Source organism: Rhinoraja longicauda, chromosome 11 (assembly GCF_053455715.1).
Source record: "Rhinoraja longicauda isolate Sanriku21f chromosome 11, sRhiLon1.1, whole genome shotgun sequence".
Lineage (NCBI taxonomy): Eukaryota > Metazoa > Chordata > Chondrichthyes > Rajiformes > Arhynchobatidae > Rhinoraja > Rhinoraja longicauda.
The window spans coordinates 45,558,479-45,585,770 of NC_135963.1; the positions used below are offsets into that span (position 1 = coordinate 45,558,479).

Here is a 27,292-nt window from a genome sequence, read left to right on the forward strand (position 1 = left end):
GATGTCTTTTGCCAAATATCGACAAAGTGGTCAAAGGAAGGATTTAGTGGGATGAAAAACTGTTATCTGCCCAATGCTGCCCCACCAGCGCTGCTGATTAGCAAAACTGGCTCCCATCTTCCAGTGATAGACACAAAATGCTGGAGGAACTCAGCGGGACAGGCAGCATAGAGAGAAGAAGACAGCATAGAGACATAGAGACAGCCATCTAGAGAGAAGGAATGGGTGACGTTTTGGGTCGAGACACTTCTTCACCTTACAATGTTCCTCGCAAAAAGAAACTCTCCATATGCAAGTTAAAAGAACAAAAGATAGAAGATGAAAATAGATGAAATGCTAAAAAAATAACTGATTAAAGGAGCGCAACCACTATTTTCAGAATTTGATCGACATGGATCAGTGAATGGGGAAATCAACTTGTTAAATGCACTCTGCTGATTGTCTGTGTTTGATCCAAATGTTCCCCGAGCCAGTCTTCCATTATACAAACATTCTGCTTCTGCCCACAGATGGTTTCTATTCTGTGACATCTGCAAATGGCATTCTTTCCAAATCAGTATGAGTCAGAAAAAAATACATCTGTCTAATAAAGTATGGACAAGAGTCGGATTTAAATAAAATCAGATTATTTTGTCCAATTTACAAGCCAAGGCATAATTTAAATGCCAGCATAAATCAATTGTCATTATTTCTTTGTTAGTTTATTTACAGCGTTAAAAGAACCTAGTTCCTAAAGTAGTCAATCTCAATGAATTATATTAAATTTATAGATTTTAACCAGACAAGGCGGATGGGTGAATTGCCATGGTATAGATCAGCCACGATCTCAATGAAAGGCAGCAGGACAGGCCCAAGGGCTAAATTGGCCAATTCCTGTTCCAGTGTTCCCAATCCCAATTTACTGGCATGCTATTTAGATCAGTTTATTCTAGATGGCCTTAGCACCACTTGCCTGAGGGAAAGGAAATATCAGCCAGGATGCCTGTTCCTGATTGCTATCTAGTGACTCTGGTGGAATGTATCTGTGCTGACTTTAGGGAATAAACCCAGAGCAGATTTGAATACTCTTCCTGATGAATGGCTAGCATTCAAAAACAGAAAGCAATCATGTGCGCTTTAAAAAAAGGAAGAGTGAAAAGCAGGGTATTAATCGGAAAAGCTGTATTCCACCTTGCAGAAGAAATATTAAATCAAAGCTGACGGAAGTGTAGAGCTCCTCTGTATTCTGTAAGAAATAGATGGAGATTGCTTCACATACAATAATGGAAGATGAATTGTCTATGTCAATTATGAAGAATGTTTAAGTTTGCTTTAAGCCTTCTGAAAAAAATATTAAAACCGTTCTGACATTTGACATTGATTTTAGCGAGGAAGCAGCTGGTTATATCAGGTTTCATCTGCCAGGAATCTGTATAATATAATCTCGCTCATCTGATGCTGTACAATGCTATATATAGAAACACACATCAGGAGTTCAGAATGGAACAATTTGCTGGAGGGGATTAATAGTGGCGACAATGTACTGTTCAGTCTTCCTAATAAACCAGCTGTTAGGAGGACAAACAACATTTTCAAGATCTAGTAATACATATTAGTGATGATAACTGCCTGGCTGTACAAAGAACCCATGTCTATCTCAGGATCTGTTTGTAATTAAATGTTAGATACTCGCAAGAATATCAGGAATTCCAAATGACTTCAAAGACTGGAATCCTTATCTATAAAAATAAATCTTTAACAAATAGGTCTTTGTTGACATCTGTAAATGGTCAAAGAGCAGAGGCTTTGAAACTGTTCAGTTATTCTAGCAGACGTGTGAAATTCTGATAAAATGGCTACAGGTGCCTCATGGAGAGAGGCCTTGCACTCTACCTAGCCTGGTATTGGAGTTTGCAGTGGTCTTATTATGGGGCATGGCCTAAGCATGCCTACCCTGAACGTTCATGGAAGCAAAAGGGACCAAGGCCAAGGACTCCCCAAATCAAGAATTTTCACTTGATTTGTGTAAATTAGTCTGTTGAAGATTTTCAGGCCAATAGGTTCAGTGAGGGGAGGCAAATCATCTGCATAAATAGCGTAAATGGCACCATTTGTAGTTGTCCAGCCAAAGGAAATGAGTGTGTTCTCACCTGATTTCCCCTTCCCAGTAGGTTGTTTCTGCATGGCCACTAGGAGAAGAACTCTAATCTATGTCTTATTAGAAGTTAGTACTTTCTTAGATGTGCCTTGTCTCCATTTTCGCTGCCTGGCTGAATACTATAATTTAGTTCAAAACAAACATGGAAATTTGACTCTCTCTGAAATAGAAACCAAAACTGCTGGAAATACTCAGCGGAGCAGACAGCTTCTGTGGAGAGAGAAACAGAATTAATGTTCCAAGTTGATTGGCTTTCATGAGAAATTGGCTTTCAGGAAGATAGAAGCAAAACATGGTTTCAGTTCCAGAGAGATGTGGGAGAAATGGAAAAAACAAATGAGAAGGTCTGTGATTCAGTGGACACCAGGAGAGAATGATCAACACAGGTGCTGGTGGTCAGTGTGGTGCATCTGAAAGAGGGTGCTGAAGAATTGAGAGAGAAAATACAATTGGGAGATGAATGAAATCTGAATATTTGAAGGTTAGAATGAAAAAAAAAGGTTTGATATCAGAGATTGAAATTGTTAAATGCAATGTCATGTCCTGAAGGCTGTAAAGTGCCATGTCAGAAGATCAAGTACTGCTCCTTAAGCTTATGCTGAGTTTTGTTGGACCATTATAGGAGGTCATAGTCATAGAAGTCAAAATGTGCAGGGAAATGGAAACAGGGTTACCCTTTTGGATGAATGGTGGTGCTCTGCAAAGTGGTCATACGTTTTGCATTTGGCTTCCCCAATGCAGAGCAGACACATCACGATCACCAAAAAGGTAAAAGTGCAAGTATATTGCTGGTCTATCTGAAATAAATGTTTGCTGCCTGGTTGGGAGGCGAGGTTGAAATGGCCAGGGTTGCCTCTCCTGCTGTCATATGATAATGTACCATGAGAGGGGAATATGTATTGGTTGAGATCAGAGTCAATCAGTTAATGAGTCATGCAGCGTGGATACAGGCCCTTCGGTCCATGCCGTCCAACATGTCCCATCTACACTAGTCCCACCTGCCTGCATTTGGCCCATATCCCATGCAGCTTTTGCATGTACCTACCACCCTTTGTGTAAAAAATGTGCCCCTCGGGTTCCTATTAAATCTTTCCTCCCTCACTTTGAACCTATGATTCTTGATTAGTCTACTTTGGGTAAACGACTCTACCCAAAAAGAATTTACCCAATCGATTGCTCTCATGATCTTACCTCTCTATAAGATCACCCCATCCTCCTGTGCTCGAAGGAATAAAATCCCAGCCTGCTTAATCTCTCCCTATAGTTCAGGCCCTCAAGTTCTGGCAACATCCTCGTAAATCCTCTCTGCACCCTTTCCAGCTTAACAACATCTTTCCTATAACAGGGTGACGAAAGTGACCAAAGTGTTGTGTAAGGAATGCTGAAAGAGGAGGAGATGATATTTTTGACAGTGGCATCACCTTAAAGGTGTCACAAATCACAATTGTGTTGAAATAGAAAAGGAAGTCCATTTTTGTTTTCTGGGTGCAAGGAAAGAGGATGAAAATATAAGTGGCATAGAAACAGTTGAAAGTGCCGTTAATGAAAGTGAGGTGAAACAATTGAGGAGAAAGGTATATATATAGATTTATTCACAAAATGCTGGAGTAACTCAGCAGGTCAGGCAGCATCTCGGGAGAGAAGGAATGGGTGACGTTTCGGGTCGAGACCCTTCTTCAGACTTCTCGACCCGAAACGTCACCCATTCCTTCTCTCCCGAGATGTTGCCTGACCTGCTCAGTTACTCCAGCATTTTGTGAATAAATCTATATATATACCTTTTGTACCAGCATCTGCAGTTATTTTCTTATACTACAAGGTATCTATCTATATACTATTAAAACTCAGATCTTGTATGTATATATATTTCACTGATGTCGGCTGATGTCGGAAAAACGGTAAACCGTAGCGCCACAAATTTTGCACCACCTTAATCACAACGCAGATAGCTACTAGAAAATGGTATTTTTATTTAATTCGGTCGTATATTGTTTAAGTTAAAGAGGTTTAAAAGATAAAACGTTTTTTTTCAAAGCCTTTTATTGAAGGCCTTCAGTGTATGACGTCACAATACCCCTGTGAGATGAGCTAGAGCTGACTGGGAAAAGGGGAGGTCCCCCTCCCTCCCCTCTCCACCCTCACTCCATCCTCAACTCCACCCCTCACCCCCCCTCTCTCCCCCCAAGCTCCCTCCCCCCTCCACACCTCGCCCCCCATCTCTCCTCACCCTCCCCCCCTTTCTTCCCCCATTCCCTTCTCCAAACCTCAATCCATGGTGTGGGGAGAGTAAGAGTGGGGAAGGGGGAGGCCTCACTCCATCCTCAACTCCACCCCTCACCCCCCCTCTCTCCCCCCAAGCTCCCTCCCCCCTCCACACCTCGCCACCCCCATCTCTCCTCCCCCTCCCCCCCTTTCTTCCCCAATTCCCTTCTCCAAACCTCAATCCATGGTGTGGGGAGAGTAAGAGTGGGGAAGGGGGAGGAGAAAATGGGGGGTGTGGGGACGGGCCCAACGGGCCCTCTTTGCTAGTATATATATATATATATATATATATATATATATATATATATATATATATATATAGAGCGCTGGCGTGGAACGTAATCGTTAGAACAATGTGATGTAGACAGAGAAACAGGGAAATGGATGGAGTCATTACAGGAGCACGATGGAATGAAATATAATCAAGGTAACTGTCCAGTAGTAGGCTTGAAGTGGATATTAATCATAAATCTTTCCCTTAAAATGGACATAGTGAAGGCAAGAGAGGAAAAGTAAAAATTCAGAATGGAGCATCTGAAAGTTGTAACCATAACGTATCTTCCCTTTTAAAAGGGCACTGGGCTTTAAGTGGAGCTAGTCAGGATATTAAACCTCATGTTGGAATGTGCAGCTACTGAACAGTTTAAGGTTAGCCTGGGCAGTGTATTTCAATGATTTAAAATAATTGTCAGCATCAAGTGTACCTGATGGCAGGATTGGAATCAATGGGTTTAGGTCAATTGCGCATCGCAATCCCTTTACCCAATTTTGGGGCTTATTTAGTTGACTCTTACATGCCCTCTCAGATGGCTTGGAAAGACACTCAGCTCAAGGGCAATTAAGGATTGGCAATCATTACTGGCTCTGCCAGTGATGTCCTGAACCTAAAAAATGAATAAATAGAAAAATAAAATTAAACTTCGTGTCTTTTACAAACAACCCAAGAATTACAGGAGATAAGAAGCAAAAATCTGGAGTAACTCAGTGGGTCAGGGAGACCTAGAAATTGTTTTACAACCTTTTTATAATGTTACACCCTAGTGTTGTTTGCATAAGCCAGATGAAGATTGTGATCTTTTGCCAAGTTCCCAATACAATGTTGTCAGGTTTCTCATGCAATACTGCACGTTGTCACTTTCAGTTTGTGGCTAATTCATTGCAACTTCACACACATGATGACATTTAGCCTTGCAGATGTGGCCTCAGCAGCCAGGCATTAAAAGGACTCAACACAATAAAAGCAATGGTCATCCTACTGGAGAGAGCAATGTTATTTGAAAAAGAGGTTTTCTTCTCATGATCAAGAATGATTTGCTTTCATTCTGGTTTGTGTGTTCTGAATTCTGAGGGTGATGAAACCAGTGTAGGATTCTTCTACAGATGAGATAGGAGGTGAATAGCTTGTGAAGAGGTCTGCCCCTTCCTCACATAAGGGTGGCTTCTCTGTTCTTGGCCTTGCAGTTCTCAATACCATTGCCAATAGTTTGTCCTGGACCGACCTCATTGAAGCTATGGCTGAGAAAGCGCACCAGCACGTCTACTTCCTCAGAAGTGTAAGGCAATTCAGCACGTTGCCAAAAACCCATCCCAAGTTCTACAGATGCACCATAGAAGCATCCTATTGAGATGCATCACAACAGCTCTGCCCGACCTCAAGAAATAGCAGAGTCGTGCAATAGCCTCCTCCCCATTGACTCCATCTGTACTTCACACTGCCTTGGTAAGGCAGCCAGCATAATCAAGGACCATTTATACCCTGGTTATTTCCTCTTCTTCCCTCTCCCGCCAGGCAGAAGATACAAAAGCTTGAAAGCAAATACCACCAGATTCAGAAACAGATTCTTTGCCACAGTTATCATACTACTGAACCATCCTCTCATAAGCTCCGATCTCCCAACATACCTCAATGTGGCCCTTGCAATGTTTTTACCTGCACTTTCGCTGTAATTGTATTGCTATGAATCTGTAACACTATATTCTGCACACTGGTATTGTTCTCTTTGTACTACTGGTTGTAAATCTGCATTGACTCAATTGAACTAATGTATAGCATAATTTGACTGGGTAACAAAATTTTGCGCTGGTAAACAAATGTTTGCACTGTACCTCTACCTTAGTGGGTGGCATGGTAGCATAGCGGTAGAGCCAGAGACCCAGGTTCGATCCTGACTATGGTACTTGTTGTGCAGTGTTTGTCCGTTCTCCTTGTGACCTCTGTAGGTTATCTCCAAGATCTTCGGTTTCCTCCCACACTCCAAAGACATATAGGTTTGTAAGCTTATTGGCTTGGTGTAAATGTAAAATTGTCCATAGTGTGTGTAGGGTAGTGTTAATCTGCGCAGATCGTTAGTCTGTGTGGACTCTGTGGACCGAAGGACCTGTTTCCGTGCTGAATCTCTAAACCAAACTAAAATCTACCTCAGTGCATGTGACAATAATAAACCAATATCACTACCATCCCAAATGCTACTTCTCCAATTTGAGCAAATGTGGGCCTGAGATTCCTGAGTCGGTGAGGTTGCTGCATATTCTTGAAATCATTTTCTCTGTCTGCCCGGTAATTTTCTCTCAACCAGAGGAAATTATGTTAGTGCTTCAACGATGTTATACCACTGTGAGAACAATCTTGCATTAGTGTGGTCAAAAAATGCCTGGAATTTGAAGCCACGAGTTTAGAAAATCCCCAGGTCCTTTCTGCCTGAACCTTTAGGTAGACAGTTGGGAATATTTCTGCCCCTAAGTGTAGAGGTTCGGTAATCTCCCTTATCCAGGATTAAGCAAAAAAAAACCTCTAAAATGAGGCAGACATGGGCAGCAGCAGCCCGGAATAATCTTGAGGTCAGGAATTTGAAAGTGACATTAACCATGACCTCCATAAACAATGCAGTCAAGGCACATGCATGAATCTATATTTGAGAAAACAAATCTCAGTAAGTACAGGGAATGCACTTTTAAATAACTTGGCTTTGGGGGAAACAGCGTCAGGGAGATCTGGTTGTCTGCAACTAAATTACATATCATTTTTCATACCTATGAGGTTAAAGATAATGCTACAGAACAATGCTGGCATTTGTACTAATGTTGATGTTATTATGGGAGTCTTATGCTCATAAAAAAAAGTACCAGCTTTTCACAATGAATGGTTAGGAATATAAATTTCCTGGATAAAACCAGGCCTTCCAGAAATATTTGTGATTTTTAACGATGAGGCAAGATTTTTTTACAGAATTGTAAAAAAGGAATTCATGATGAGAATGGTTTTCCTTGAAGTATCGTTACTCCTGACTTCTGGATCAGCGGCAAATTATAGACTGTGCACCAACTTTACCAAAATGATTTGTTCACCATTTTTCCACAAAGGAAACTCTTCCTTAAGTTGTACTCTTTCAGTTTATTTACATCAAACTTTAGAATGTTCTCTTTTGAATGCCTCAGATATTTTTTAAACATTTAGTGTTGATTGAGGTTATTTTTTCAGGTGTTAAGTTTTAACAGCCAGAGATTTAGTAAATCCACAGATTAATCTCTTTGGTGAAAGCAATAAGTAATGAAATGAGTTTACATTTCCGCCCATCTAGAAAACCAAGATATTACTGCCCCTGGAGGATACAGAGGCAAGCATGAAGAGTACCCAAGGACATCAGGAATGTGTTAAGTGGAGAAGGGAAGGTTTATTTTCTTTGTATTTCTGGAAGTGGAAATTGGGTCAAGGCATGATCCTATTCAACTGCAACAACTTTGCAGCTGAACAGCCGAGTGTTAAGGACACTGCGCACTGTCATTTTAGACAAGTCCCAAAATAAACCAACTCAGTAACGTAGGGTTTATTGCCAAGCTTAATATGTGAATCAACACTTAGGCAAGCTGTTCAATAGTTCTGAAACCTGTGGAATTATGAAGCAAAAGGCTTCTTGAGAGAAAGACTTGGGGGTAAAACATAGAAAATAGGTGTAGGAAGAGGCCATTTGGCCCTTCGAGCCACCACCGCCATTCATTGTGATCATCCACAATCAGTAACCCGTGCCTGCCTTCTCCCCATATCTCTTGATTCCGCTAGCCCCTAGAGCTCTATCTAACTCTCTTTTAAATTCATCCAGTGAATTGGCCTCTACTGCCTTCTGCGGCAGAGAATTCAACAAATTCACAACTCTCTGGGTGAAAAAGTTTTTTCTCATCTCAGTTTTAACTGGCCTCCCCTTTTTTCTTAAGACTGTGACCCCTGGTTCTGGACTCCCCCAACATTGGAACATTTTTGCTACATCTAGCTTACCCAGACCTTTTAAAATTTTATATGTTTCTATAAGATCCCCTTTTAAATTCCAGTGAATACAAGCCCAGTCTTTCCAATCTTTCCTCATATGACAGTCCCGCCATCCCGGGGATTAATCTCGTGAACCTACGCTGTACTGCCTCAATAGCAATGATGTCCTTCCTCAAATTGGGAGACCAAAACTGCACACAATACTCCATATGTAGTCTGGGGATTTTTCTGCCCCATCTGTACTCCAGATGGGGTAGAAAAGGATACAAATGTTTTAAAACAGTTACAATATTTAGAGCTCACTAGAAAATGTCCGAATAATGAAGAGGAAAAGACAGAAAAGGGCAGAAAGTTCAAATGTACAGAACACAGTACATTACACCGAGCAAGCTGATTGATAGCATGGTTAAACTTGTAGTGAAGTTAGTTTCGTGTCAGCATCTCTCTCAGTCACTCTCACAGGTATAATAAAAAGTCAATTATTCAACCTATCAACAACAAAACTTTATTAAATGAATGAGCTTACATGCCATGCAGCAATTTCAATGTGGCTTTCTTTCATACTGATCATTTCTGGCCCTTTCTATACTAAAATACACTCCCCCAACTCCCCCCACACATTTTTCCTCCCTCCCCCCAACAAGTTGCTGAGAGGGTAGGATTGGAGAAAACAATGAGAATGTCTGTGACGGGGAAGTGACCAATATGAACAGATGGCACAAACGTAGTTAGTGCTGCCTCAGAGATAATGATGCATAGATTAAATTCCACCTGTCACTTATCCACCCAAATTTCCAACTGATCTTTATTCTGCTGCATCAGTTGACAATCTTGCTCACTATCTGCAATTCCATCAATTCTCAAGTCACCTGTAAATGTACTAATTAAACCACCCACATTTTCATTCAGCTCCTCTATCACAAATAAGTGAAATTCCAGCACTGAATCTTGATGAATAGCACTGGTCATGGACATCCAGTTCGAGAAATACCCCTCCACCACTACCTTCTATGATAAAGCAAAAATGCATTGTGGCAATCTGACCCATGTCACAATCTTCTGGACCAGCCTATCATCAGCCGTGATCTGTCTCGATGCCTACTACATGGTAGCTCAAATATCAACCATAATGAAGTGCTTTGAAAGATTGAAAATGGTGCACATCAGTGCCAGTCTCTCGGACAAAACAGATCCTATGCAATTTGCTAACTGGACAAATAGGACTATGGAGGATGCTATCTCCCTTGCATTACATTAATCTCTAGACCACTTTGATAATAAGAGCACCTATATAGGATGCTATTCATAGACTACACCTTATGTTTCATTACCATAACACCCAGAAAGCTCATCTCCAAACTCCAGGAATTTTGGCCTCGGGGTCTCCACCTGTTATCAATAGTTGGCACTATTGATAATTTATCATGAATTGTATCATCAGTTATATTTATCATCACCATGCGAACCATACACTGAAATAAGTCTTGGTAAATGTACTACCCACATGCATCTCCTCATCCAGAACAAGATGGTATTTTCATGTTATGCCTCAATATTAGCGCCATTTAAGCAACCCTGGTAGTTCTCTATCTTCTTGCTTTCTCTCCATGTACTTCTATAAGTTGGCCAGCTAGTCAGACGCATTCCATGTCTGTAAACACTTTTCTTGAGTTAGCTTAGTCTCACATAATGACTGTTCCTTCAGGCTGGTCTCCCAGATTCCACGAATAATTCAATTAATAATGAAGTAGTTCTTAAAAATCTACAAAACTGCAATAATCTGTTTCTAATCTTCCCTCCATTACGAATGTATCAAATGATCCCACCTCTTGAATGTATCAAATGTATCCCACCTCTTGGACGTGTATAAAGAACTGGGAACAGTGAACCCTTGTTATAAAGGACCATGAAAATAGTGTCCGTTATTACAGATTGGCTGCTAAAACCAAGTAAGGTATTATCATTGTATGTAGTTGAAACAAAGAACTGCAGGTGATGGTTAATATACAAAAGAACACAAGGTGCAGGAGTAACTCAGCGGGTCAGGCAGCATCTCTGGAGAAAATGGAAAGGTGACTTCATGACCCTTCTTCGGACTGATTCAGTCTCTAGAGTTACTCCAGCACTTTGTGTCGTTTCACTTTAAAACTAGGCGCTGATGCTGCTCGTCTGCCCCAGCGAGCCATTCTTCACCGGTTGACGTAGCTGTTGTTGTGGCTGACGTTGTAGCCACCAACAGGACGCACTTTCTTTGGGCTGCTGCTGCCAACAGGACCTGCTCGGTCACCATGGGGCGCCCTCTGAGTGGACGAGCGATGGGAGAAGGAGGCGGAGGTGTAGGAGGGAGCAGAAGAGTGGACAAAACGGTGGGAAAAGGAGGAGGCGGCGGCGAGTGGCCAAAACGATGGCCAACAGAAAGTAGCAGCTGGTGAGAGGGGAGGGAGCCCCGTGGTGACCAAGCATGTCCTGTAGGTGGCGGCGGACTGAAGAACGTGCTGTCCCTAACAGCTGTATCAACAGGACCGTGTGGAGGATGTAGAAGGGCTCGCTTGTACACCTTGCGAGCACAGGGGTAGCGTCAGCAGCCAGGGCTGTGGAAATGGTGCGAGCTGGGGTGGCGTTGGCAGGTCTGCCCACCATAACCAAAATCTGTCATAAAGGGGTCCGTTAAAATGAGGGTTCATTTTAATGCCTTCTTCAGGATGTCATTTGCTGGCTTTATGATACAATTCTCTCTCTTTCTAACCAATTAGAAATGGTTCGACACAAAGCCCTGGAGTATCTCAGCAGGTCAGGCAACATCTCTGGAGAAAATGGATAGGTGATATTTCAGGTCGGTACCCTTCTTCATACAGAAAGTGGGGGGGGAGGGACGACAACTGGAGGGGAGAATAGACCAGGACAAATCAGGGCTGGCAACAGCTGACCTCAGGCAGGGTGGTTCCCTCGTAGGCTAATTGTTGGACGGGGAAGTGTGATCAGAGCGATATATTGTTGTAAACTAAGGAACTAGTTAAACAACTAGGGTGGAGGAAGGGGGAAGGGAGAAGGGGAATGATAGTAGAAGTTACTTAAAACTCTACATTTTCTATAATTAGAAACCATGCTTTGCTCCAATTTATCTGCCTTGGCCTGCTAAATATAGAGTGGAAACTTATATATGTGTATTTTTACAATACTAGCACAGAATAATGTCACGTAGGGGTCAGATTTCAAATTCCTTCAAAAAGGTTGAGAAGCACTTTATTGGGTTCATGACTAACATAGTATCAACACAAAATATAAGAAAAGATAGCATATTGAAGGCAAGTTTCCGAAAATGGCATCAGAATACACAAATACATTTTGTGTAATGGTTGTGACGTGGTGTCCACCAGGGACCTGGGTGGCACAGTAAGTGCACGTATTTCTTATTCCTTTCTATGTTTATGAATACCACATGGAACAATAAAATTGCAAACACCGTTTCCACTTCATTCACCCGATCATGTAGTAGAATACTGCATCCATCTGAGTGGACACTGCAACGTGCGTTACGTAAGAAAAACATATGTTACAATACATTGTATCTTTGGCTTCATTTGTAAGTAAAGGCAAATTTCATTGGCACAACTTTGGTCCTCGTTGATAAACAGCAATAAAAGTTTCCAAAGGTGTTACTCTATTTTTCTCCTGGGTATTGATGAAGATATTTCCCTAGATCATTATCAAACGTATATCTATGAGGGGCCATATGAAGTTAATTCATGAATGAAATATTCATGACTAAATGTGGCAAAGTTTTTATGTCACATTTTTGGTGTCCAAAATGGTGGTAAAATGATGAAAATTTGTCTGTCATGAAAAAAGTTTTTGACTTTCTGTCTTGAAGTTATCTAATTTATATGTGTTATTTATAAGGTTTCACATGGTGGGTAGATTTTTGTTAAGAACATGGTATTGGTGTAAAAACCTGTTCCTCAAAATCTCTCCAGTATTGAAAAAATACACATATAAACATATAAATATATAGGGAAAACTTTTAAAGTATCTGGAAAAACTGCTCCAGTGATATTCTCCTGACTTGTGCAATTTACCACAACATTACGTTCCAAACCTGTGCCTTCAAAATCTGTTTCCTCCTGTAATAAGCAAAATATACACCGATCAGCCAAAACATTATGACCACTGACAGGCAAAGTGAATAACATTGATTATCTTGTTACATTGGCACCTGTCAAGGGGTGGGATATATTAGGCAGCAAGTGAACAGTCAGTTCTTGAAGTTGATGTGTTGGATGCAGTAGAAATGGGCAAGAGTAAAGACTTGAGCAACTTTGGCAAGGGCCAAATTGTTATGGCCAGACGACTGGGTCAGAGCATCTCTGAAATGGCAGGGCTTGTGGGGTGCTCCCGGTCTGCAGTGGTGAGTACCTAACGACAGTGGTCCGAGGAGGGACAAAACGCAAACTGGCGACAGGGTGTTGGGCGCCCAAGGCACATCGATGCATGAGGGCAACAGAGGCTATCTCGTCTGGTCCGAACCGACAGAAGGTCTAATGTGGCACAAGTCACAGAAAATTTTAATGGTGGTCACAGGAGGAATGTGTCACAATACACAATGCATCACACCCTGCTGCGTATGGGTCTGCACATAGAGGACCAACAGCATATTAGGCAGGTGGTCATAATGTTTTGGCTCATCAGGTCATAATGTTTTGGCTGATCGGTGTATTTATTTCCCTATCCTTTAGCACAAAGCTAAGGTTAAGAATGGCCAGAGCACCAGAAGGATTATTCAGCCAATGGTTCGTCAACATGAATTTGTCAATCATTCATTAAGAAAAAAGACTAATGTTTTTATAACAAGCATGTCCAAGCTTGATGAATGATGATGCCTACCTGTGAAAGGAGAAGGCTACTTTTACCATGTGTTACACCAGTGTTAAATTTTAAATTTTCGGAGTTTAGATTTTACAAACTATGTCCATCTCCTTAATGCCCACTTTGCTCCTAAAAATAAAAGACACTTGGAGGTTTAGGGAGTAAATGCAGAGCCCAGAGCAGTAAGTTTATTCCATCGTCCATGTTTGTTAGCTGATATTAGCTGCTGTGTTGTTACAGGGGTCATAGTGTGCAGGATCAAGTTTGGCAATGCTGATGATTGAATAGCCTGATGACATTTGTTGCAGCACTTCATGTATAAAATATATGCAGCTGAGTCTAGTACTGGCGGTCATGAAATAGAAACCAACCAAGAGTCAGCTGCTTCAGGAAAGGGGTAGAAAAATTTGGGAGAATTCAGTATCCAGTTTCAGAAGAGTATCAATAACTAAACCCAATGGCTCTTTGACTGACACAAAACAAATATTTATGCAACTGTGATTCACTTTACAGGCTGGCTGAAAATAGTGACAGTAACTTCTACTTTGATGGGTCAGCAGGAACAGGACTAACGAGTTAGGACACAGGTAGCAGAGCTTTGGATGAACTGAGTTTCACTGTACCTTAATTGGTGCACTTGACAATAAACAGACCTTTGAAACCTTTGAATTCCATAGAGGTAGGACAAGAGAGGTTAGGCAGCAGTTTGTTAGAATAGTCAAGAGGTAAGAAAAGCACAAGTATTTAGTAGGTAACCTAAAGTAAAGAAAGTTAGGTGATATTACAGAGGTAAAAAGGTAGTTTAAATTACATTACAGATATGTAGGCAAATGTTTATCTTGGAGCATGTGGGTTGCAAACAATCTGGTTCAGATTCAGATAGTTGCCAATGAGAAAGATTAAGTTTGGTTATGATGTTTATAAGACAATAGCAGGGAAATGGCAGTAATTCCAACTGGAACTACCCGCATTTTCCATATAAATGCCACCAAGATTGAGATTCCCACATGTACACGCATATATATGGAAGTCCTCAGCTTGCCAAAGACCATTCACAATTTCTGTTCCCCCAATTCTGTTATTCTTCTGTACTTCTTACTGTATCCTGCGTGAAGCAGGGTAACAGCTATTCCCCAACACTCGTGCCAGGGAAACTGCCCAAAGAATTTGGGGCAGGCTGGACATAGTTTTCAATGGAGCATAAAGGTTGATGAGGGCAAGCTGTAGATGTTGTACATATGGATGTCAGCAAAGCATTTGACAAGGTCTGGACGGTTAGATCGCATGCGAACCAAGGAGAGATAGCCGACTGGATAGAAAATTGGCTTCATGGAAGGAAGCAGAGTGTGATGGTGGAATGTTGTTTTTCTGACTGGAGATCTGTGACTCGTGGTGTGCCTCAGGGTTTGGTGTTGAGCCAATTGGCACTTGTCATCAAAATCAATTATTTGGATGAGAACATTCCAGACATGATTCATAAGATTGAAGATGATACTAAAGTGGGGGTATTGTAGATAGTGAAGATGCCTCTCAAAAATTGCAGCAGGATCTTGATCGGTAGGGCAGCTGGGCTGAGGAATGGTTGATGGAGGTGCTGCGTTTTGGGAAGTCTAACCAGGGCAGGACCTATACAGTGACTGCCAGGGCTCTGGGGAGTATTGTAGAGCAGAGGGATCTAGGAAAGCAGTTGCATAGTTCCTTGAAAGTGGTATCACAGATAGATAGGGTGGTCAAGAAGGCTTTTGGCACATTGGCCTTCATCAGACAGAGTATTGAGTTTAGACATTGGGAGGTCATGTTACAGTTGTACAAGACATTGGTGAGGCCAAATCTAAAGTATCACATTCAGTTTTGGTCACCCTATAATGAAAAAAATGTTACTAAGCTGGAAAGGGTGCACAGAGGATTTACGAGGATATTGCCAGGACTCGGGGGCTTGAGCTATATGGAGAGGTTGAGCAGGCTAGGATTTTATTCCTTGGAGCGTGGGAGGGTGTGAAATAATCTTATAGATGCCTTATAGAATGGCTGCCTCGCCAACAGTCTGTCTGGCCCTTCCTTTGTTGTCTTATAGTATACATTGAATGTATGTTTTGGAGTTCTTTAGCTTGTTTTATGTGGGGGGTGGGGGGAATCTTTTTTTAAATCTCATACCTCGATGGAGATGCGATTTTTTCCATATCGTATCTCCGTCCGCACTGCGGACTTTAACATCGTGGAGCTTGCGGTCCCTGGTTAGAGACCGACTTCGGGAGCTCCAAGCCACAGGAACGTTGACCATCCCGACGCGGGAGCTTCGACTGTCCCGACATGGGAGCTTCGATCGCCCTGACACGATAGCTTCGATTGCCCCAATGCGGGGCCTTCGATCGCCCCAACCGCGGGAGAATAAAGAGGAAGAAGAATGGACTTTATTGCCTTCTATCACAGTGAGCATTGTGGAATCCGCTGGGGTGGATGTTTATGTTAACTTTTACGTAGTCGTGTGTCTTGTTGCTTTTTTTAGTATGGCTGTTTGGTGATACGAATATCACTGTACCTTATTTGGTACACGTAACAATAAAAGACCTTTAAAACCTTTGAAGATCATGAGAGTAATAGATAAGGTAACTGCACAGTCTTTTACCCTGAATAGGGGAATCAAGAACCAATCTGATCTCTATATGCTGCCTGACCTGCTGAGTATTTCCAGTTTTTCCAGTTTTTCACATTTTTACTCCAGATTTCTAGCTTTTGTACTACTTTGCCTTTTGTGAAACTATTTCTTGAGTATTCTGTATAATATTGGTCTAGTTATCTACGGAAAATTATACTTGCCTTGGGGCTGATGAAGCAAAAAGTTCACCAGATTGATTGCTGAGATAAAAAGTTTTTCTAAAAAGGAAATAATGCGGAGGCTGGTGAACCGTCCTGAAACTTCTGCGAATGCGCGCTGGCATCTTACGGCCAGGAACGCCATAGGTGTGCGCATGTACACTAGATTGGGAACACCGTCCCATCAGAGGATGATGACACAGGACTTGCGCAGGATTTGGCCAGGCTGCAGGTGGTCAGTCTGCAGCAATTGTTATGTAAGTTAGGGTGATGTGCAATGCTCGAAGTTAGTTAGCAAATTATTGTGTAATTTCTTACTCTGTTGTTGTTGTTGTTGTTATCGCTTCGGGCAGTTAGGTCCTCGCTTCCTGGAGCTTAGAAGAATGGGATGTGATCTCATGATAGGTTGAATATTGATAGCAAGTTTCCCGAGCAGGGAAATCTAGGATGAGGGACTTAACTCTGGAACAATTTGGGGCAGCACAGTGGCGCAGCAATGCTTTACTTTAGTTTAGAGCTACACAAAGGATCAGGAAAGAATGCAGAATTGACGCCAAAGAGCAGATCAGCCATGATCTTACTGAATGGAGAAGTGGACCTTGAGTGCCTATAATGCAGCAGCATGCTCTCTGCACCTCCCAACAGGAGTGGGCATTAGTTTAGTTTTGTTTAGTTTAGAGATACAGCGTAGAAACAGGCCCATCGAGTCCGCGCTGACCTGCAATCACCTAAACACTAGTTCTATCCTACAGAATAGGGACAATTTACAGAAGCCAATTGATCTACAAACCCACGTGTCCTTGGAATGTGGGAGGAAACTGGAGCACCCAGAGAAAACCCACGTCGTCACAGAGAGAATGTGCAAATTCTGTACAGACAGATCGAACCCAGGTTTCTGGCGCTGTTGGGTGGCAACACTACCACTGCACCCTTTAGTTTTAGTTTTAGAGTTACAGCATGGTTCTTGATTAGCTCCTATGGATCATTACTCAGTTTCAACTGGAGTTCCATCCCCCTGCAGCATACTTCTTGGCCGAATCCTTAAAAAAATTATTGATTAAAACATTACCAGACTCACCAAAGAAGGATTGTGCATTACGAGGCTGACAATCTAAAATTTATATTGATGATAAAATGCGAGGGGAAAGAAGTAATACCTGCATTGGGTCCAGTGTAGTTACTACCTATACTATTTATAAGCTTCTGTAACTTAGACCATAGTTTAAAATGACCATAACATGCATTTTTCTGTAAAACCTACATTTGTATTAAAGAGAGGAATAGCCCTGAACTGTACTGCACTCTACAGTTCCACAAGAGGGTGCAAAAGCCAAATACATCCTTTTACAGAGTGCTTATGTTACGAGATGATTTTGCCCATTCAATCCATTTGGAGATGAAACAATGTCAGAAAATTAAACACCTGATCGTGAAGTTACTTTCAAAACAAAATGCCAATCTTTCTTTGGTAGGTTAATTTAGTTCCAAGTAGTCATGCTTGATGATGGGTGAGTCATTTTCTTCTTGCGATAGATGTTCTTATGCGCAACCTTGGCTGGGCAGATATGCACTGTTTGGTCTGGACACTCTTGGTACAGTGTTTTTGTGTCTATCATTCAGCCGACTAATGTGCCATGTCGGAACATGCCATAGTTATGTTATGTTAAAGTTTTGAATGAATGAATGAATACGTTTATTGGCCAAGTATGTGCATATACAAGGAATTGAAGTTGGAATTGAAAACTCAAAGTGATAGAAATGTAATGAATATTTTCTAAAGATTAATTTCAAGATCAAATATATGATAGTAGCTCCTCAAACCATTAGTTAAGCTTACAACCATTCATAGACTTTGTAAAATTTTCTGTGACAATTAATGCAAAAGTATTGTAGTCCCCTCTTCAGGAAGCTGTATGAAGAAGTGAAGCAAAAAGTATTTCTTCAACTAAACTGCTTTCTGAGATGTACAGAGCCTGCATTTGAGTGTGTAGATTGAAGTGTGTAGATTTTACTTCTTCAAAGTAAAATCATGTCCAGAAATAGAAATATAGAAAAGAAGAGAAAGATGGGATTAAAAGAGGTAAAAAAGCGGAAGAAAAAGCAATTAAAAATAATTTAAAATAATTTCCAATAATGAAAATAATTAATGACACTTGAATGGAAAAGTCCTAACCTTTTCTAGCTTTGTGTATTGGGTAACAAGTGATTAAGTACTGTAATACCCTGCTTGCTGAAAGCTTCACAATTTTTCCTATTGCAAAATACAGGTTATTTTTTCCATTGTAATTAATTTTAAAGAATGTGTCGTATCTGGGTAATATGCAGGTTTACAGTTTATCCAATCCACCAGATGGTGCCTGACATTTTTAATAACAAAATATTAATCTTGTACATTCAGAAATATTTATATGCAGATGATAGATCGATTACTCATGATTCTGCAGCCCGTGAGATTTCTCAGCATATACAAAGCATGCTATCGTTATAGAGTGTCACCCACTGTTTCCACATGCTGCTAAACTGAGTTTTCTCAATAAGGAGTCTGGTAATTGAAACTGGTCTCTGCACAATATTGCTGCACCAGCAAATTAAAATATTTCAAAAAATGCAACATTTCTACCTTGCCTCAAAGTAAGGTTGCAAATGAAGTTCTGGAGACTGTGCCTGGAAGGAAGCAAGCAATCTCATACCAGCTATGTTTCATAAGATCATAAGTGATAGGAGTGGAATTAGGCTATTCGGTCCATCAAGTTTACTCCGCCATTCAGTCATGGCTGATCTGCCCCCCCTCCTAACCCCATTATCCTGCCTTCTCCCCATAACCTCTGACACCCATACTAATGGCGGCGCTGCCCTAGCAGCTGCGGCTTACCTGCAGTCCGTTTGTCTTTGTGTTTTTGTTGGGGGATTTTGTCTTAATTGTAAATGTGATGTCGTGTTTTTGTGTTTGTGTACTATGTGTGTGTGTGGGGGGGAGGGAGGAACTGTAAAATTGTATATTTGTCCCTTCTGAACGGAGACCCGACCTTTGTTTTCTAGGTCGGGTCTCCGTTCCTGCTGCGGCCTACCATCGGCCAAACTCCTGGAGCTGGCGGCCTTCAGGGCTCTGGTTCGCAGAGCCCGCGGACCAGACTCACCATCAGCGGAGCCGGCCGTTCTCGGAGGCTGCGGGAGCGGCTGCGACTCGCCTTAGGCTCGGGCCGCGTGGATGCCGACATCGGGAGCTCCGGCAGCGGCAGCGTGTTCGCCCGCCCCGGATCGCGGGGTTTGGGTCGGCCCGCCGCGGACATTACACCGTCCGGCGCGGCCTGAAATAGGCCACGGAATTTTCTCTGCTCGGCGGGGGCTTCAATGTCGGGAGCCCCGACCGCCCCGCCTTGCAGCGGGGCTTGGGTCGGCCCGTTGCGGACATTTCACCGTCCGGCGCAGCCTGGAACATGGCAACGACAACAGCCTGACCGCAGGAGAAGACGGCAGGGGAAGAGAAAAGACATTCTAGCCTTCCATCACAGTGAGGAGGGGACTGGAGGAGACTCACTGTGATGGATGTTTCTTTTTGGGGGGTTTTGTGTTGGTTGGGGTTGTGTAATTTGCTTATTTTATTGCTCTTATTGTTGGACTGTGGGTGACGAAATTTCGTCCAAAAAACTTGTTTTTTGGATGACAAATAAAGATATCTTGAATCTTGAATCTTGAATCTTGAATCTTGAATTAAGAATCTATCTATTTCTGCCTTAATTATATCCACTGAGTTTGCCTCCACAGATTCACCACCCTCTGATTAAAGAAATTCCTCCTCATTTCCTTCTTTAAAGAATGTCCTTTAATTCTGAGGACCTCTAGTCCTAGACTCTCCCACTAGTAGAAACATCCTCTCCACATCCACTCTATCCAGGCCTTTCACTATTATGCACATTTCAATGAGGTCCCCCCTCATTCTTCTAAACTCCAGCGAATATAGGCCCAGTGCCTTCAAATGCTCATCATAAGTTATCTCGAAAGAGTGTAACTCTGGAGTGTCAACCCTGGTGTTTGAGAAAATGTGAAAGACCTGAGCAGAAGAATCCAGATACCCATTCAGATTCTCATAATGTTTAAAATTCAGTTGTCAATGGAAGGAGTTGTACTCAGCTGGACAATAGTAGTAACCTTAGCCAAATTAATTGGAACTAATGTTAAAACTATCAGCCTCAAGCAAGTTTCTGCGGTTTAAATGTGCAGTGGGACAGCTGGACATTCTTGGTGTGAGCTGGAGTTGTTCTTACAGCAAGCCGACCCATTTAAGTAATATCTAAACAATTGCAGCACTGAATTCCAGCATGTAATCCAGCAGTCAGTCTCACACTGTGTATTATAAATTGTGATTGGAGGTGAGAAAATGAGGCGATAGCTATCTTTAAAGAATGCTTCCAAGTGAAATAAAATCCAGATGGATCTGATTAAGTTCTTGATCTCACCAGCTAACCCATTAATGAAATCCTACGGGACACAGAATGAACAAGCTTCCTGCTGGAGTGGAGCCAGTCTACAGGACAAATAGGAAACTGTTCAATTTACCATGTCTCCACTCCAGAATCAAGCTCCAACCTCAGTCAACAAACTATTCTGTGCAGATAAAGTCTGCATGTGCACACATTTGGATGCCATGTTCCAAGTGATCATTGACTAGTTCATTAATCCAAATGAGAACATTTGCCTGCACTTGTTCCGGCTATTTTGACAGCCACTCACAAACTCATGACCTTTATCACCACTTAGGATAAGGACAGTAGTTGCACAGGAACATCACCTTCTGCAGCATCCCATTGCAGATGTGCACTACATAATTTGGAAATATATCACCGGACTTTCACATTTCCAGGGTCAAACTTTTGGAACACTCAATGCACCAGTAAAGTGCAAGTACCTTCACCAGATGACTGCAATAATTCACAAATGTGGCTCAAGAACAATTATGGCCAGATCCTGAGGGGGTCTGACTCCTCCACCCACTCACTGACTACTCCCATTCGAGAGTTCCTAACCCCTTCCCCATCCACAAAAGTAATCCTCCAACCCTCTGAGTTACCCCAGTCTCAGTAATTTCAATGAAGTCCATGAACATCACCAAGAACTACAGAATCACCCTTTCCTACCTCTTTCCAGTTAATGCGTTGCCAACGTGACACCCAGGGTCCTCCCTACCCCTATCCCAATATGAATGGCATTAATGCAGAGAGCCTGGTCAGTTGTCCACAGATATATATGGAGGTTTGCAGCCACATGACTGTGCAACACTCAGTGGCATGCCCTGCTACAACACCCAATGGGACACACTAGAATTTTGGCACAGTCTCTGATGGGCAGAATCAAATGGTCATCTGGTACGCGGCAGCACAATCTCATTATTCATATCACCAAGAATGTAGAGTATATAATTTATATACTGTGGTGTATTTTTTTGAACATAGAAAAAACATTGCACTTTTATTCCACAATTTTTCAGCTGCTTTCAAACATATATAACCTTGGTGAAAATTGTGACAGAACTACTTTACATTGACTGCAAAGTTTAAGGCATGCATAATGATTTAGGTGGAAATAAAAATTGTGACTTACGAGGCTTTTTCAAGTAGCCCAGTTTTTCCATTCAATTCTCGTTTCAGGCTCTCCACTTCAACTTTGAGCTCGATGTTCTGAAAGGCAAATTATTTGGTAAGTTTTGATAATTTAAGAAAGACAAAAGGAGTTGCATTTATCTTGCAACCTTTATGACTTAACTGACCCAAATGTCTTTACAACCAAGCAGGTGCCTTTGGAATGCAGTTATTTCAGTCATTTTATAAATTTGGTAACAAATTTACACATTATAGTGTCTCAAAAAAGCAAAGGGACAAAATACCAGATTATTTATTTTTTCTCATATTGTTAAAAGGATAAACTGGTAATATAGCTACGCAAAATGATTCTTAAGGACAAAATTAATTCTCACTTGGACATGCATGTGTTAATCAGAATCAACACCAATTTGTTGGAAGCAAATCATGCTTGATTGACCTGACTGAGTTTTTTAAAATGAAATGGGAAGTTGAGAGTTTTACAGTGCCCTCCATAATGTTTGGGACAAAGACCCATCATTTATTTATTTGCCTCTGTACTCCACAATTTGTGATTTGTAATGGAAAAAATCACATGTGGTTAAAATGCACATTGTCAGATTTTATTAAAGGCCATTTTTATATATTTTGGTTTCACCATGTAGAAATTAGAGCAGTGTTTACATAGTCCCCCCATTTCAGGGCACCATAATGTTTGGGACACAGCAATGTCATGTAAACGAAAGTAGTCATGTTTAGTATTTTGTTGCATATCCTTTGCATGCAATGACTGTTTGAAGTCTGCGATTCATGGACATCACCAGTTGCTGGGAGTCTTCTCTGGTGATGCTCTGCCAGGCCTGTATTGCAGCCATCTTCAGCTTGTGCTTGTTTTGGTGGCTAGTCCCCTTCAGTTTTCTCTTCAGCATATAAAAGGCATGCTCAATTGGGTTCAGATCGGATTGACGGCCACTCAAGAATTGACCATTTTTTAGCTTTGAAAAACTCCTTTGTTGCTTTAACAGTATGTTTGGGATCATTGTCTTGCTGTAGAATGAACTGCCGGCCAATGAGTTTTGAGGCATTTGTTTGAACTTGAACAGATAGGATGTGTCTATACACTTCAGAATTCAATATGCTACTATCATCAGCAGTTGTGTCATCAATGAAGATAAGTGAGACAGTACCTTCAGCAGCCATACATGCCCAGGCCATAACACCCCCACCACCGTGTTTCACAGATGATGTGGTATGCTTTGGATCTTGGGCAGTTCCTTCTCTCCTCCATACTTTGTTCATGCCATCAGTCTGATATGTTAATCTTCGTCTCATCTGTCCACAAGACCTTTTTCCAGAACTGTGGTTGCTCTTTTGAGAACTTCTTGGCAAACTGTAACCTGGACATCCTATTTTTGTGGCTAACCAGTGCTTTGCATCTTGCAGTGTAGCCTCTTTCTGTTCATGACGTCTTCGGTGGACAGTGGTCATTGACAAATCCGGACATGACTCCCGAAGAGTGTTTCTGATCTGCCGGACTGGGGATTTTTCTTTATTATAGAGCAAATTCTTCTGTCATCAGCTGTGGAGGTCTTCCTTGGCCTGCCAGTCCCTTTGCAATTAGAAAGCTCACCAGTGCTCTCTTTCTTCTTAATGATGTTTCAAACAATTGATTTTGGTAAACCTAAGGTTTGGCTGATGTCTCTAACAGTTTTATTCTTGTTTCTCAGTCTCATAATGACTTCTTTGACTTTCATTGACACAACCTTGGTCCTCATGTTGAAAAACAGCAATAAAAGTTTCCAAAGGTGATGGAAAGACTGGAGGAAAGACGAGGTGCTGAGAGCTCTCTTATACTGCATTAAGGAGGCAATTAATCCTATACCTGCGCAATTACAAACACCTGTGAAGCCATGTGTCCCAAACATTATGGTGCCCTGAAATGGGGGGACTATATATAAACACATAATTTTGCTGTATTTTTTGTACATGGTGAAACCAAAATGTATAAAAATGGCTTTTATTAAAATCTGACAATGTGCACTTTAACCACTTGATTTTTTTCTATTACAAATCGCAAATTGTGGAGTACAGAGGCAAATAAATAAATGATAATGTCCCAAACATTATGGAGGGCACTGTATATGGTATTTTATAAGTTTTGAAGATATTGGACAATAGGGATCTGCTCAGATCACAGAAAATTGTGAAGGGACAAAATAAAGACATAGCTGAAGAGAAAACCAATTTTCTTTCTTCGTTATCATGTCCTACATTTAAAACCATCGATGTGCAGATGGAGCCACACGGGGAGGGAAGTGGTGGAGTGCAGACAGAGGCAAGCTGGTGGGTAATAGATGAAGGCAGGTAAGGGGAAGATGATGACAAATGGAATCAGATGGGGGAGGAGATAGGAAAGATGACCCAAGGGAGAAGAGATGCAGGTAAATAGGTATGTCAGTGATGCACTGATAGCACCATGTGAGGGACGGTGATAGGTAGCATAGGGGGGGGGGGGAGGTGGTAGGAGACAGGGATGGGAAAGGTGAATAAAGGGAGAGAGACTCTGGATCGGTGGTGGGAATGAGAAAGGAACACATAGGGAGAGGGCAACGTGAAATTCGAATAGTCAATGTTCATACCACTCGGCTGCAAGCTACTGATTTGTTCTTGTTCTTCGAATATCTGTTCACCCTTGCAGTGGAGAAGGCCGAGCGAGGACAGAAAGGCCAATGTGAGAATGGGAAAGGAAGTTGAAAATGACGTGCAAGCAGAAACTCAAGTTGGCCAATGCAGACAGAGTTCATACTCTGCAAAATGTTTGTCTTGTTTATGTTTTGTCTCATCAATGTAGAGGAGACTGCATCACGAGTACTGAATGCAAAAATTCGAGGTTCAAGAAGGTGCACATGGAATTCTTGCCACTCCTGCAACAGCTGTTTCAGTCCCTGGATAGTGGTGAGGCAGGAAGTGTAGGAACAAGAATTGCACCTCACATGGTTGCAGGGGAAAGTGCTAGGGGATGGGGTGGGGTGGATGGGAAGATATTAATGGACCAGGGAGTCACAGAATGTTCCCTGCAAAAAGTAGAAAGATGGGAGAGTAGAAGATGTGGCTGAAGGTGGGATCATATTGGAGCAGGTGGAAGCGCTAAAGTATAACGTGTTGGTTATGGAGACTAGTGGGGTGAAAGATTGCTATGGCAGAGTTTGTTGAACTCTGAAAATACAACTACAGGTTTCCTTTCATGAAATCCAGTGATAGTTATTGTGGGTGAAATCACAGATTGGTGTGCAGCTAGATCATCCTGAGGTGACAGTGTAAGCTGTTCAAGTCAGTCGTAGAAGTTCTTATCACTAATTTCAGTTTTTATTTTCCTTTCCAGGTAAATAATGATCACGACATGCCCAAGACAGGCAAGACGCTTAAATTCCAATCTCATGTCATAGCTTGATGGATGTTCTGCAAAAAATAGTATGTAGGTTCTGCAGAATTTTTAGGAACCCTGAGATTAGTCACAGAATCTCCTTGTATATTGGTTGATATTGAAGATTTATGATCTTTTGCAAACCCATTGGAAGTGGCTCTTGCCATTCCTGTTGAAATCACTTTATTCATTAACCACCTACATATCCCACATGCAAACTCACTGGACTAACTCACTTTGCCATATTTTAGGAAAGCCACCAATTGAATATTTTTTGTTAAATTAGAATAATTGCTCATTTTAATAAGCAGTAGATTTAAAACCGACCATGCAGAAAAGTCTTATGTCTTTGTTATTCAAACTATTCGCTACTTCCCCATAAAGATGCAGGACAGCCTAAGCCACCATTCTCAGACTGCTGCTGCTTCTCAGATTAAGGCAGCATGATGCATATTAAACTCTATCAAGCAAATAAAAATAGGGGAGGGTAAAGTTCAATATCATATTACAGCAGAATCTATATACTAAAACTCTCGTTTGTTCGCTTGTTCCTGAACTACAGCCAAAACGGTACAGAAGAGCGTAACAATTTTAGGCCCACCTTACTCACCGTCGTCCGGTGGTCCTATGGCAGTAGTTTAATTGAAATCGGTGTTATATTTAAAAAGTTATTCACATTTTAAAGTTTAAAAAAACGCGCATGCACAGTTAGGGCTCTGTTGATCTGTTGACCCCCGACTCCATCAAAACGATAACAGGCAGCCTTGGAAGCCTATCCTCCCTAGTCAAACCGCATGTTAAAAAACTTGGCGTGATATTTGACTCTGCATTAAAGTTTGACAAGCAAGTCAACGCTGTGGTAAAAGCCAGCTTCTTTCAGCTTCGTACCATAGCTAAAATCAAACTATTCCTCCAATTTGACGACATTGAAAAAATCATCCACGCATTCATTTCCTCCCGCCTAGACTACTGCAACTCCCTATACACTGGGATCAGCCAATCATCCCTGTCCCGCCTGCAATTGATCCAAAATGCTGCAGCGAGACTCCTGACGGGTACCCGTAAAAGGGACCACATCACCCCGATTCTGGCCTCTCTCCACTGGCTCCCAGTACGGTACAGAATCAACTTCAAGCTCTTCCAATTCCCATACAAAGCCCTAAACGGGCTTGCCCCCACCTATATCAAAAATCTTCTAACTCACCACTCTATCTCCAGGTCCCTCAGGTCGGCCGACTTCAGGCTACTGACTATCCCGCGGTCTAGGCTTAAGCTCAGGGGTGACCGCGCTTTTGCTGTTGCAGCTCCGAGACTGTGGAACAGCATCCCTCTCCCCATCAGAACTGCCCCCTCCATCGACTCCTTTAAGTCCAGGCTCAAAACCTATTTCTAGCGTTTGAGGCCCTCTGATGGGGTGTTGTGAACTGTTTATGTATGTGCTGTTATGTTTGTGTGCCATTGTATGTTCGTACTTAGTACCTAAATTGATGTACAGCACTTTGGTCAACGTGGGTTGTTTTTAAATGTGCTGTACAAATAAAATTGACTTGACTTGACTTGATCTGATATTTACGTAAGATGGCCGCCGCATCCATGCATGCACAGAACAAACGCTTCCGCGCCTGCACAGTTGGGGCCCGATGAGCAGGGATCGGCCGCCTGTCTCTTGGGGGCCCGCGAGCCTGAGGTGGGCCAAGGGGAAAGGTGGCAGCAGCAGCAGCAGCAGCGGCGGTGAGGCCGGGCGTAGGTGGAGGCCGAGGCCTGGCGCTAGGCCTGCCCTCGGCACCCCCATCCCCCCTCCTCTCCCCGGCTGGCTCAGCGCCTTCCCCACGCCACCCAAAGTCCAACGGCTCAGCAACAGTGGGGGAGCCGCCGCCATCTACCACTGAACATCCCCGCACTGGGACAGCACAGAACTCCCCCCCTTCCCCCCCCCCCAAACCCCCGCTCCATGC

General features: G+C 42.2%; 1 protein-coding gene across 2 annotated transcripts in view; it reads right to left on the minus strand.

The window, feature by feature from the left end:
- Window positions 1-27,292, minus strand: part of pde4dip (phosphodiesterase 4D interacting protein) — a 367,097-nt gene that overhangs the window by 172,350 nt on the left and 167,455 nt on the right. For both annotated transcript variants that reach the window (XM_078407559.1, XM_078407562.1), the window contains one exon: window positions 21,936-22,012. In XM_078407559.1, the coding sequence (XP_078263685.1) occupies window positions 21,936-22,012 (77 nt within the window). The remainder of the gene's footprint in view (window positions 1-21,935; window positions 22,013-27,292) is intronic.